The sequence below is a fragment of the Ceratotherium simum genome, chromosome 22 (genome assembly GCF_057802395.1).
Source record: "Ceratotherium simum simum isolate JZ-2026a chromosome 22, ASM5780239v1, whole genome shotgun sequence".
Lineage (NCBI taxonomy): Eukaryota > Metazoa > Chordata > Mammalia > Perissodactyla > Rhinocerotidae > Ceratotherium > Ceratotherium simum.
The window spans coordinates 46,202,857-46,215,211 of NC_141921.1; the positions used below are offsets into that span (position 1 = coordinate 46,202,857).

Sequence of the window (12,355 nt, forward strand, 5' to 3'; positions counted from 1 at the left end):
CCTAGAGGCCAGTGTTACTGGATCACTCACTCACCAATTCAAACCAAGAAAAAGGCTTCACATCCTAACCTTGCCCCGTGGAACCAGCAGGCCAGCCTGTATGAGAACATACTAAGAATCACTGGTGAGAGAGTCCTATTTCCTAATTTTTCTTTACCCCATTATGTAGAGGAACGCCATTCCCCAGTGATTGCCTAACCTTTATGCTGCTACTGGAACAAGGTGAGGGGAAGAGACAAAGAGAGAATGTAAGTGCCCCCTCGCTTGAAAACAGCTTGCCTGGGCACCCCCAGGACCTCAAATGCCAACTAGAGAGAAAGGGCACCCAGGCAGAAATCTGTCAATACTTTTGGCTATATCGTGCAAAAAGACAGGTTTTTTACATCGTGCAAAACAGGAAACTGAGTTATGAACATGGGCCACCTCCATCCCCCAACCAACCCCCTTTCCACAGAGAAGTGGCCACATACTGTCCCTTTTAACAAACAGAAGGAAACTTAGGGATCTTAGCCAGCCCAGCGCCCTGGGGCTCCTCTCAGAGGAAGACCAGAGGACTCCAGCAGGCAGCCACTGAGGCAGGGAGAGGGCAGACCATGAAGGTAGGGGCAGCTTTGATGGTTGCTGTACAGACACTTATGGTAAAAGACTTACACTTGAGAAAAAAGCTTACAAGTATGGCTGTTCATTAACAGGCCAGGGAAACTGAACATCTCTCCCCAACACAGCGGAAGCAGGAGTAACAGCTAGCACTTGTTCCCATCGGTGGGAGCTTGTTAACAATGAGAGCAAGAATTCACAACTACCACGTACCCTCATGTTCAGCTGAACCAAACCCACTGCACTTGGGTGTTTAGTCCACCTCCACTGCAGAGAACACAGCTCCAGCAGCAGCTTTGGCCAATGAGGATTTATTCAGTCACTGGCTATGTACAGTTTATACCTTGGACAGCCTGTCCTTTTGCTTAGGCACCTGAATGGCAGGGGTCTGCCCGCACCAGAGCTGCGAGTTCTGTGCTCAACTAAGAGAGGGGCCAAAAAGCCCATCGTCCCTTCCGATTCCTCATCCAATCTCCTCGCTGGCCAGCAGTCAGTCCAGAAACAGCTTCCGGGAGCCCATTCGGGAACGGTTGGAACGACGGATGTCAAACTTGGAGTCCCGGCACTTTTGGCAGACAAACACTTCCGGAACATTGGACTTCCGGATTTTCGCACAAGACAGGTGAATCCAAGTATGGCACTCATTACACTCTATCATGGGGCGGCCAGCAAAGGGCTTCATACAGAAGCAGGTGACAAGGTCCCAGGAGTCATCATCTGAAAGGAGAGAAACACATAAGAGGAGAGAAAAAACTTCTCAGGATCCCTCTCCATCAGGATCCCCCTCTATCAGGATCCCTCCCCATCAGGATCCCTCTCCATCAGAACCTCTCCCCATCAGAACCCCTTCCCAGCAGGAACCCTCTCCATCAGGACTCCTCCCCATCAGAACCCCTCTCCATCAGGATTTCTCTCCATCAGGACCCCTCTCCATCAGAACCCCTCTCTATCAGGATCCCTCTCCATCAGGACCTCTCTCCATCAGGAAAGCCGCTCTCCAATGGCACAGAGCGGGTGAGCCGCAGTGAAACCTGATCTTCAACAAACAAAACTGATTTCCACTTTCACTTAAGACGGATACTTCCCTCCCTCTCTGAAAATGCAGTAAATGCGCAACAAAGGGCACTGAAACATATGGTATCAGGAATTACCCGTGAGATGTTTACTTATGAGCTACATTATTTTTCCATTTTGAGGAAATGGAATCTCCCCTTCCTAATAAACATCTCAGTACCCACCTTCTGGCACCTTTCTCCCTGGACATGGTGGGGCACATTCTGCTGTCACACTCTAAAGAAGGGACCGCTGAGACTCCTGCCTATAATCACCTCTCTTCTGACCACCAGCCAACGGCGTGGCCGTACTCAGGGACCACTCACCTGAATCCACCATTATGTCCTCATCATTGCCGGTGCTGTCCTCATCCCGGAACACCACCTGCTTCCCCTGCCGGACGATAGTCCGTTTGCCTTCAGTTTTTATTTCTTTGACCTGATCAGGTGACACTGTGGCACAAGATCCACTGGAAGGCGTGTCGGAGTCCCAGCCCGAGCAGGGGTCACCGGGGGGCTGGGGGATATCCTGCAGGGTGGGACTCGTGGGGGTCTCTACATACGGATCAGCAGCTTCCAGCTTCATTAAGCTCCCCATGTAGCCCTCCTTCACGGGCACGTCACTGTCCCTTCGCTTCCTCTTCTTCTTCTTCTTCAGTTTGTCAGTCTTCTTTCTATCCAGCAGGAAGTTACTGGGCTTGGCTCGCTGCAGGAGGCTGGGCTGCAGGTGGCCAAAGCAGCGGTCAGAGACTGGCAAGGGCACCGAGGATGAGATGTCAGTGAAACCAGTGTCCCAGCCGTCGCTGTCAATGGTGCCAGCGGTGCTGTTGGCAGGGCTGGGGCTGCTCCTCAAAGGGAGTTCCTGAAAAGACAGAGGCAAAGGTGGTGGGTTCCAATTATTTCGACCACCCCAGCAACAAGAGCTGGCCCAGAGCAGAGCTGCCCCAGGCAGCCCTGGCCAGGTGAGGCCTGCAAACAAGTGCTCCCACGACCTCGAGCTCCCCAGCTCTCATCAGTATTATTCTTTAGGAACAATGTCGTTAGTACTCTAGTGTGACCTTCCAGATAGAACGTGAACCCACAAGGGAGAAAACCTCCTGCCCTTGCTAAACCCTCAGCCCCTGTCCCAGAGCCAGGAACTCAATCAATATCCAATAAATATCTGTGAAAAGAGTGCTGAAGACACCCTCTCAAACCCTCTTATCTTTCCCCCATTGTAAAATCTCCCCTCTGACTGTCTTCCCAAAGGATGTATTTTTTTAATTAAGTGAATTTACGTTAGTTCTGAGAATTTTCTGACACTCTTTTTCAAAAATGGAGACTTCCCAAAATATTCCAAAATCAAAGCACGTAATTACTGCCCCAAAGCAGTGAGCTAAATTCTATGGTTCCTTCAGACCATTCAACCATTTTATTTGCAAATAGTGGCGACATCCTGCATGGCGCAAAGCATGTATCATCCACCTAGACAGCAGTGGGAACAATAAGCTGATGCTGCCATTTGGCCTCCTAGGAGTCCTTTCTTTTTAGCTTTATACAATATGAATGAGGCCCCTGAAGTCTGAGCACCATGGCATCGCTCGTCACAGTTCTGCCCATTTCTCAGCAAAAAAAAAAAATTCCTTTAAATACATGGGATTTTGGCCACAAGTCTCTGAAGATTCTGTAACATGGTGTGCACAGCAACTGAGAGGCTGCTTGCCAGACACGGCAGTGTGGACCGAGCCAACCACCTGAACTCCAGGTGAATTCCAGGCCCCACCACTGTGCCCCACAGTTCCCTCTCTGTGCCCCAGTGTCCTCATCTTTAAAACACGGATAGGGCCAGCCCCGTGGCTTAGCGGTTAAGTGTGCGTGCTCCACTGCTGGCGGCCCGGGGTTCGGATCCTGGGCACGCACTGACGCACGGCTTCTCCGGCCATGCTGAGGCCGTATCCCACATACAGCAACTAGAAAGATGTGCAACTATGACATACAACTATCTACTGGGGCTTTGGGGGAAAAATAAATAAATAAAATTATTTTAAAAAAATAAAATAAAATAAAACACGGATAAATAATAGCACCTACTTCATTTCATTATAAGGACCAAGTACAGCACTTGTCCATAGAAAGCTCTCAGTAAGTACTGCCATTAAGAGCAGGCAGATATCAAATACACCATTTGCAAGCAAACTCTGAAAATTTACTAAATCATTTCTAGACAAGCCTGCATTTTCTATCAGAGGTTTAGGAACCCCTTCCCAGGCTGCCTAAGTTTCCAAGAAAGGTTTCTGACTATTGTCTAAAATATTGTCTAAAATCCTTCCGCACAACCCCTTCCAGACCCACCGCCTTGTCAGACACTTTGGTTTCACTGTCAGCAAGAAAGGTCTCAGAAGAGCTGAAGGTTACCTCCTTTGGATAAGGGATGTAGCCAGCATAGGCCAAGACAAAGGTGCAGAACTTGTTGAAATCCTCCACGGTCCTGCGCCTCTTGAAACTGGGGGAGTATTCCTATTAGCAGGGGAGAAAACGGAGTGCGTTTGAAAGCAGACATTTGTAGATGGAACGGCAGAAACAAAACTAAACAAGCTGGACCTTTTAATATCAACCACTCAAAAACACACCGCTAGATTTACAGACACTCTAGAAACAAGATAAGGTAAGTTCAGGTCATGAAATAACACTGTTTTCAGAAGGCTGAAAAACGAGGTATTATGATGTTACGCCAAGAATACTGGGAAACTGGTTAGGAGATAAACGCTCATACAAAAGTCTATTTCTTAGTACTCATGTGGCATTTTCCACATTATCTACCATTTTCTGCAGCCCTATCAGGAGCTCTAGTAACTATTGTTTTTGCTACAGATTTTCCATTTTGAAAATAAACTTTTGCTGCAGCTGTAACTAAAGTCTTTTAGGTGATTTCAAAAGTCAGTTACTTCTTACCTTCAGAGCTCACTCTGCCTGGGACCCTGGAACTGAATCTGCCTGACAGCCCCCCACCCCTCCTCCTAGCGGGCTCCCTCCTCCAGAGGAGGCACTTCCTGCTGGTCCCTGCACTGCTCCAGCCTCCAGGGGGCCAGGCGCCTAAATGTTCCCCGACTCAGGGAACAAGCCAGAAACAGTCCTGCTAGTCTTATTTGCAGGTTGAAGATGAAGTACTAGATAGAGGTTTTGGCTTACGCGTCCCGTGAGTCAATCTGGAAGCACCCTCGACAGGAAGGGATTTTCTCCCAAGGAGGAGAGCAGCTCAGGGAGAAAGAGCCCTTACTTTCTACTGAGCAAAACAACTGTCCTTTATTTCGATTTATTCGACTAGCATATTTACTGAGGTTTTCTTTAAGCATTTATCACGCACCCCCACCCCATGCTTACATGCTCAGCTAACATTTCCAAAGCCTAGGGGCCCTCTGCTCTGCTAGGGTGATAGTGGGGGAGGGGAAAGGGTGGGTGGACTCCTGGGCCCGCCCCCGCCCAGCCCCTCCCCAGGACAGACGGGCCGAGTGGCACCGGCGTGCTGCCTGCAGGTTTCCTTCCAAGGGCTCCACTTCTTATTTTCTCAACTCGGTTCTAGCAAACCACCTTCTCCTCCCATCCCTCGGCCGCTGAGACCCCGAGGGGCGCGCAGGTTAGCGGAGCACCAGACAGAGCGCGGTACCCAGCGCCTCCTGCGCTCGAAAGATCCTGCCCCCACCCCCGGGGAGAACTGACCGCCCTCGCTCCGGCCCGGATGGGAGGCCCGCTGCCCTCGGCCCTCAAACTCTCGGGGAGAAGTTTTATTTCGGCGGAGAACGTGCAGCAGTGGGTCATGAGCCCAGACGCAGCACGGAAGGCGGCGGCGCCCTTGGGCCCGGGGCGGGGGGACCCGCGCCGCCCCCAACCCGCCCGCCGCACCGCCCCAGCCCGGGCGCCTTTAGGAAAAGCAGATGGCTGTGCGGCCCCCTCCCCGTCCTCCCGTCTCCCGCGGAAGCAGCCCCCCGCCGAGACTCGGCCCCGGAAGGTGCGGGGCCCATCCCGCGAGGGAGGGGGCGCGGGAAACCGGGCAGGATTCGGGGTCCGGAGCTGGCAGGCCCCCCGAACCCCCGAGGCAGCAGCGCGGCGGGCGAGCGCGCCCGGCGCCGCCTCCCCTCCCCCACCCACCGCGGCCGAACCCGCATCCCGGACCCGGCGGGCCTCGGGAGGGGAGAGGGGGCGCGGCGGGAGCGCCGGGGGGGCCGGCCGGGAGAACCGAGGGCCGATCCCCGGAAGGAGGGGGAGAGGCGGGGCGAGCAGAGCCCGCGGGCGGGGGGCGGGGGCCCTGGAGGGGGAGGCGAGCGCTCCGGGGGTGGGGGGCACGGCTCGGGCCCCCGCAGTGGAGGAACCCCAAAGGACTAGGCGCCCCCGAGCCGGAGGAGGCGGGGGCTGCGCGGGAGTCAGGGGGCGGGGCGCGGGCCACCCGGCCTCGGGAATTAGGGGAGCGGGCGGGGGCGCGCGGAGCGGAGTCCCCGTCCAAGGGGGGCCACGAGCCCCTCCGGGAGGGGGAGGGGGATTCCTCCGAGAGGCGGGAGCGCGGGGCGGCGGCGGCTCGGCCCGAGTCCCCGGGGGCGGGGAAGGGGTAAGCCAGGCCGGCGGGGAGGGGCCGGGGGCGCAGACAGGTCCCGGGGCTGCGCGAGGCCAGGGAGGGGTGGGCACGGCGACCCAGGGGAAGGGGCGCCGGCAGGACGCGGACGACTGCGGAAAGGACGCCGGGGCGAAGGCCGGCGGGAGGACGGGGCGCGGGCCCGAGTGGGGGGCGGGGTTGGCGCCCGGGGGGGCGGTGAGGGAAAGCTGGGGGAGGGGAGGGCGGCGCTCGGCCCGCGGGGGTCCAGCTCCCGCGAGCGCAGGAGCGGGCTGGGGGTGGTCGGGGACGATCGGGGCGCAGCTCTCACTCACCTCCGGATGGAAGGCGGCGGCGCAGGAGTCGGAGTCCATGTTCAGGGTGAGGGGCGGCGGCTGCGGGAGTGCAGGGGCCGGGATGCGGGCGCCGGGCCGCGAGGCCACTCGGGGCTGGGGGCTCCGGCGGCCGCGCAGAGGGAGGGCGAACCCGAGAGGGGTCGCCCCGGCTGGAGGTGATGGGGGCTCGGCGTGTCGCGTCCCGGGCTCTGTGGTCCCGGGCCAGCGGCTGCACGGCCGAGCAGAGTTGGCGATGCAGCTCCCGCGGCGGGAGAGTCGCTGCGGGGGGCGGCGGCGACGGCGAGCGGGAACCCGACCGGCTCCCCAACCTGACGCCCAGTTCGGCTCGTGTCTCGGGAGGGAGGGCGGGAGAGCCGTGAGGGCTGTCGGGAAATGTAGTCTGGGGGCGACTGGAAGCTGATGGCGAGGGGGCGTGGCGCGGGGGCGGGCGCGGGGCATTGTGGGAGTCGTAGTCCCCGGCTTCGCTGCTGAGCCGCACAAAGGCCGCCTCGAGGACTCCAACCCCCATAGAGATCCGCGGCGGCTGCCCGGTTTGCGGAGGCGGTGTCTCCGGGACTTGAGGCCCCCGGAACGGGGGAGGTGCGGGGGCTCGCGCCCGCTCGGCGGTGGGGGAGGGGCGACGCCAGCGGCAGCGCCTCGGTCTCCGCGGGGGCGGGGGTGTCGCCCCGGCGGGTGGGGGCGGGGCCGGCGGCCTGGGTCGCGGAGGGCGGTGGCGACCGGTTCTTTCCTTTTCTCCTTGGGACTTGGGGTTCGTGCCCCTTTGTGGGGCCGGGGTCCCCGCGGCCCGAGCGGGAGTGGGGGTGGCAGGGGCGGGAGCGACGGGTGCTGACGTCGCGGCCGCCCCCCGGCTCGGCTCCCCGCTCCTCCGGCCGGGTGGAGCGAACTTGTTTTCGCGGCTGCGGGTTTTCTCGCCGGCTGCTCCTTGCCCCGAGGGTCCGGGGCCGGCGGGACCACGGCCGAGCATGGTTAGGGCTCCCGAGGCTCTCGGGTGTCTGTAGGATCCGCTGTGGGGTGTCAGGTTACCGCATTTAAAAAAACTGCCCGTGTTACCAATTTTTAGACGACGTTTGCTGTAAATTCGCTGCTGTTCTCCTCTTCGCCTAGCCTTGGGACCGCCCCTGTTTTCTCACTTTAATTGAATGATTTCCTGAATCTGTTCCTCCCAGGATTTTAACTGTGGGGTGCGGCGAAAACTTAATAGAAATATTAGGTATTGGCATTGACTTTGTTTATTGATATTTAATTGAGGAATTTGCAGTGTTGAAATGCTGGAGCGCAGAGTGTTTTACAGCTTTGTGTGTTGAAGGTTGACTGACTCTGAATACTTAGTTGAAAATTAACTGCTCCGATTAAATTACCAGGAAGAGGCCTGACATTCTTTAACATTTTAAATAACCATTTGAAAGAAAAAAAATCCATAAACAAAATGCAGATGATTCAGTAACGTATTTGGTAGCTTTGAAGACCAAGAAACTTGTGTTAAAAAAGAGTGACGTGAAATTTCAGAATCATATCAGAAAACTGACTTTTCTACGTACTAAATCAAAAGGATGAGTGGAAGAACCCCTAAAAGATGAGACTCTGAGGCCGTGAGTGCTACATGGGTTGGCTGTTGCTATTTAGGTGGTTAAGATAATTCTGATGGGAACACTCAGTGGTTAAGAGACTGGATTTATCTTAGAAATACTTCTCTGAGCCTCTGTTACGTAAGCTACAAAATTTTTAGCGTAGTACTTGCCTCAGTAAATAGTTTACTGTTGTCACTGTTGTTTAACATTACTTCAGCAGTATCTTCCCCAATTGAAGGGCTCCCCAGAGGTGATAACAAACTGAGGTGCTTTCCAAAAACTAGTAAGATAAAAACAGACGTTGGACTCGGCCTGTGGAAACTCATTAACAACTTCTTACAGAGTTGTCACATTCAGGTGATCTAGCCAGATCTGAAATGTTATCTGATCACTGTGGCCAGAGCAAACATCCTGAGGTTAGCCAGTGTGGCCCAGAGTCACATTCACCAGGAGCACCTTCTTTTGCCTGAATAAAAAAGGACCAAGACAGATATTATCCTACTGATAGTTTAAAAGAATAATTATTAGAGGCAAAGTCAAAATGAGAGAAGAGGGAATTTTTTTTCAAGTCGTCATTATTCCCTATGGTATAATTTTTCACATAATAAACATTAAATCCCCTCCCCATTAAGAAACTGAAATAAAGAACTTGTTCATAATAATAATGGACTTGATCACAAACCTAGAATTCAGGAAACTTTATTGGACCGCTCAGTCACTCTAAGGAAAGAAAATCCCAAACTTGGATTATGTCATGTGACAGTGATAACTCTTGCTTAGAATAGGTGTCCAATAGATATTTCTTGAATAAAGTCTTAGTAAACAATAGTTCTTAGTACACAGATGTGACCAGGACCACCTGGTGTACTCTGTTTGTCTCCCTGCCTGCCACTCCAGTGAAATAGAAAACTTCATGGAGAAGGATCTTTGTCTCCTTCCTTTGATTTCCCTTAGAAATTTAACCCTTTGGAAGAGGTTTAGAAATTAATATTTACCATTCCTTCCCTAGATTCAAAAAAGGACTGTAACACCAATAACTGACCCAAATTCAATAGCATACTATGTAGCTATGGGGTGATAAAGTTGATTTTCTCTGTATGACAGGCTTGGGTTTCTTCAGTATGTTTACTTCTCAGGTATATTGTACTCCTGGGCTCTGGGGGGGGGGGGGTAAATCTACAATTCCATGATTAATGCAAGAGCATTAGCCACAGTAGCCAGATCCTTGGAGTCCATGCTTCTTTGTTTTCTTCTTAAAAAAATTTTTACCTGCTGCTGAATGCTAATTCTCAGATGATTATAGTTACTTAGGAAAGAGGAAGAAAAGAGCCTATAGTAGCACAGGTTGTGACAAGTTTTAAAATACTAAGAACACCATGGTTTCCTAGTAAGTAACTTGAGAAGGTAGTTATTTTAATTGGGTTACCAAATATAGCTTCACCTTCCTAAATCTCACTGGCTACACTACATTCATCTGGGGAACATTCAGGAAAGGTTTCTGCCTCCCATTTTAACTCTCTACGCTTGAGTTTGGTAAGAATATAACCAAAGGTTTATTTTTCCCAGAATTATTTTCTGGTGTTTTAGTTTTTTGTTAGCTTAATAGTATATTACAGATTTTTCCTACCCTCAGTTTTCTGCCTTTCTCCATTTCCAGGAGAGGGAAAAAGTGAAATTTTTTCAAAATCTTATTGTTTTCAATTTTTAGTACCTTGACTACTGCATATATGTGTCAATAATTTTAAATCATTAATAAATAATTTCTAAACTATGTTTTGTCAACTTTTCATATACAGTCATGCGCCGCATAATGACGGACCACATCTACAATGATGGTCCCATAAGACTAGTATCATCTAGCCTAGGTGTGGAGTAGGCTGTACCATCTAGGTTTGTGTAAGTACACTCTATGATGTTCGCACAATGACAAAAACTGTCGTTAAGCAACATGTGACTGTAGTGAGGAAAACAACCTATGCATAGAAGAATCAAATGAATCTCTTTTTTTTTTTTTTAATTTTATTTATTTATTTTTTTCCCCCAAAGCCCCAGTAGATAGTTGTATGTCATAGTTGCACATCCTTCTAGTTGCTGTATGTGGGACGTGGCCTCAGCATGGCCGGAGAAGCGGTGTGTTGGTGCGCGCCCAGGATCCGAACCCGGGCCGCCAGCAGTGGAGCGGGCACACTTAACCGCTAAGCCACGGGGCCGGCCCTCAAATGAATCTCTTGTGTTATGGTTCGTACAGGTAAAATATACAGATTAATAGCTAATGCTATGTGCCAAACACTTTAAATGTTTTCACTTACAGTATCTCATTTACATATATTAATGCACTTAATAGAGAATACTGTAACATTCCTTAAAGGAAAAAGTTTATGTAGAGTAAGTGAGTAAGTGCATTACAGACCACATCTTAGGCAGCCCAGATTCAGGAAAAAACAAGGTGTGTAATGGGAAAAAAGGCAAGATCTCTTTTGGACTCTGTAAATGTTAAGGTATGTGTTCCTAAATGTTCTCAAAGGAAAAAAAAAGGATAATGGCAGCTTTTAAAATGATCTTAGTCACCTCTTGTCCTGTCTGCCTGAAATTAGAATTCAAATATCCAAATTAAGTAGTTTGCATTTTTTAAATTAAATAGTACCATTATTTGTTAAATCACATTAAATTACATTATCAGAAAGAAGTTACTTAGGCAAAGACCATTTTCATAATTTTAGAAGAGGTGAATTTATAAAACTTTCAAGGCTGAAGTGTAATCTATAAATAGAAACATTTTCCCAAACGATTGCTTGTCCGCAGGAGTTAACATCCTCACCAAACAAAAGTGTTTCTACCACAGCAGGGTGTTGGATGATATCTGAGGAATTGAAATCCCTTAATTAATAGTTTGCTGACTGTATTGATCTCATTGTCACGCTGCAGTAAGTGAATTCTCACATTCCCATTTTGAACTCATGAGATTAATGAGCAAAAAAAGGAACTAAATAGCATGCCTGGGTTACTAGGTTATTCAGAATTCCAAAAACAGCTGATGTCTAAATCTATCCTTTCTTTTCCAGCCACATTCCTTTATTGACTTAGATATACACACATGGTTTCAAATGCTTGCCTGTTAGGTCCGATATATTAATAATACACCTTTTTTCTCAATGACTGAGTTTTTAAATTTTATTTTGAACTTGTATTATTTTTTTAATACACAAGTTATATATGTTTAGTACAGAAAGAAAATGCAGGCAAGCAAAAACAACAAGACAAACCTAACCACCTAGAGAAGATGTTACCTTCGCAATTTTTTTAGGCATATGAACGCATATAACAAATTGGGTCACACTATGGGTAATCACATTTTTCGCTTGACACTTTGCATTTAGAATGAACATCTTTCCGTTTCAATAAATATCTACGTCATTATTCTTCAAGGCTTCACAGTAAGGCTGAAACATGAGTTGTTTAAATAACAAAACTGGACTCAGTTCTTACTTATAAAAACATTATTGATTTAAAGATTTGATTTATGCAAGGTGGATGAGTTGTGACCCGGAGGGACTGGAGTCCTTTTCCCTACAAACATCCGACTTGACTTCCTGGCTACTCACACTTTCTTGTCACAAAGCCTGTGCAAGTAAGCTATTGGCCGGGCTCCTGGGCCCAGGAATGCTGCCTCTGCCGTTAATAGCTGTGTGAACAGTCCATCTATGGGCAACAGGCAGCTGCCTGGGTACCTGAATGTTTTCTTACTTAGGCCTGTGCTTCCCATGCTGAAACTTAGACCAAATACATTCTCAGGGCAAGATGATGAGAGATTCATGAGAAGAGAAAGCCTACAGTTCTCATTTCAGAGAGGGAATAAAAACAAGATGCCTTCTCCAAAGGCTGTGCCAATTTAGCTGGAACTGGGAAAGGACAGCGACTCCTGGTGTGCCTGGCCTGCCCTGGGACACACGTGGGAGCATGAGGTGTCCCTCAGGAATGTCTTTAAGAAGCCCAAAGGGTATGGGTGGTGGCTATTAAATTAAACAAAAAACAGGTTTCATCTGCAAAACAAGAGGACTAGAGGCGAAATAAGGGCATTTTCTAAAACCAAGAAAAGCATAAAGAAGAAAATGGTCTCCAAGTGAGGGAATTTCTTCATCCAGTTGCATTGAAAAGTGCACTCCTAGTATTGTATCTGTTGGAACCAAAATAAGACAAATTCCTTTCTTTACTGTCACCACA

At 50.2% G+C, this 12,355-nt stretch overlaps 1 protein-coding gene across 1 annotated transcript; it reads right to left on the reverse strand.

Annotated features, from left to right (window-relative positions):
• Positions 1–465: 465 nt before the first annotated feature.
• PHF13 (PHD finger protein 13) lies at positions 466–6,889 on the reverse strand. Its single transcript, XM_004425535.3, has 4 exons — positions 6,546–6,889; positions 4,044–4,145; positions 1,977–2,511; positions 466–1,314 (listed from the first exon to the last, which is right to left on the reverse strand). Exons 1-4 carry the CDS (start codon positions 6,582–6,584, stop codon positions 1,088–1,090), a joined length of 903 nt encoding a protein of 300 aa, XP_004425592.1. The 5' UTR covers positions 6,585–6,889; the 3' UTR covers positions 466–1,087.
• Between the last annotated feature and the right edge of the window lie 5,466 nt (positions 6,890–12,355).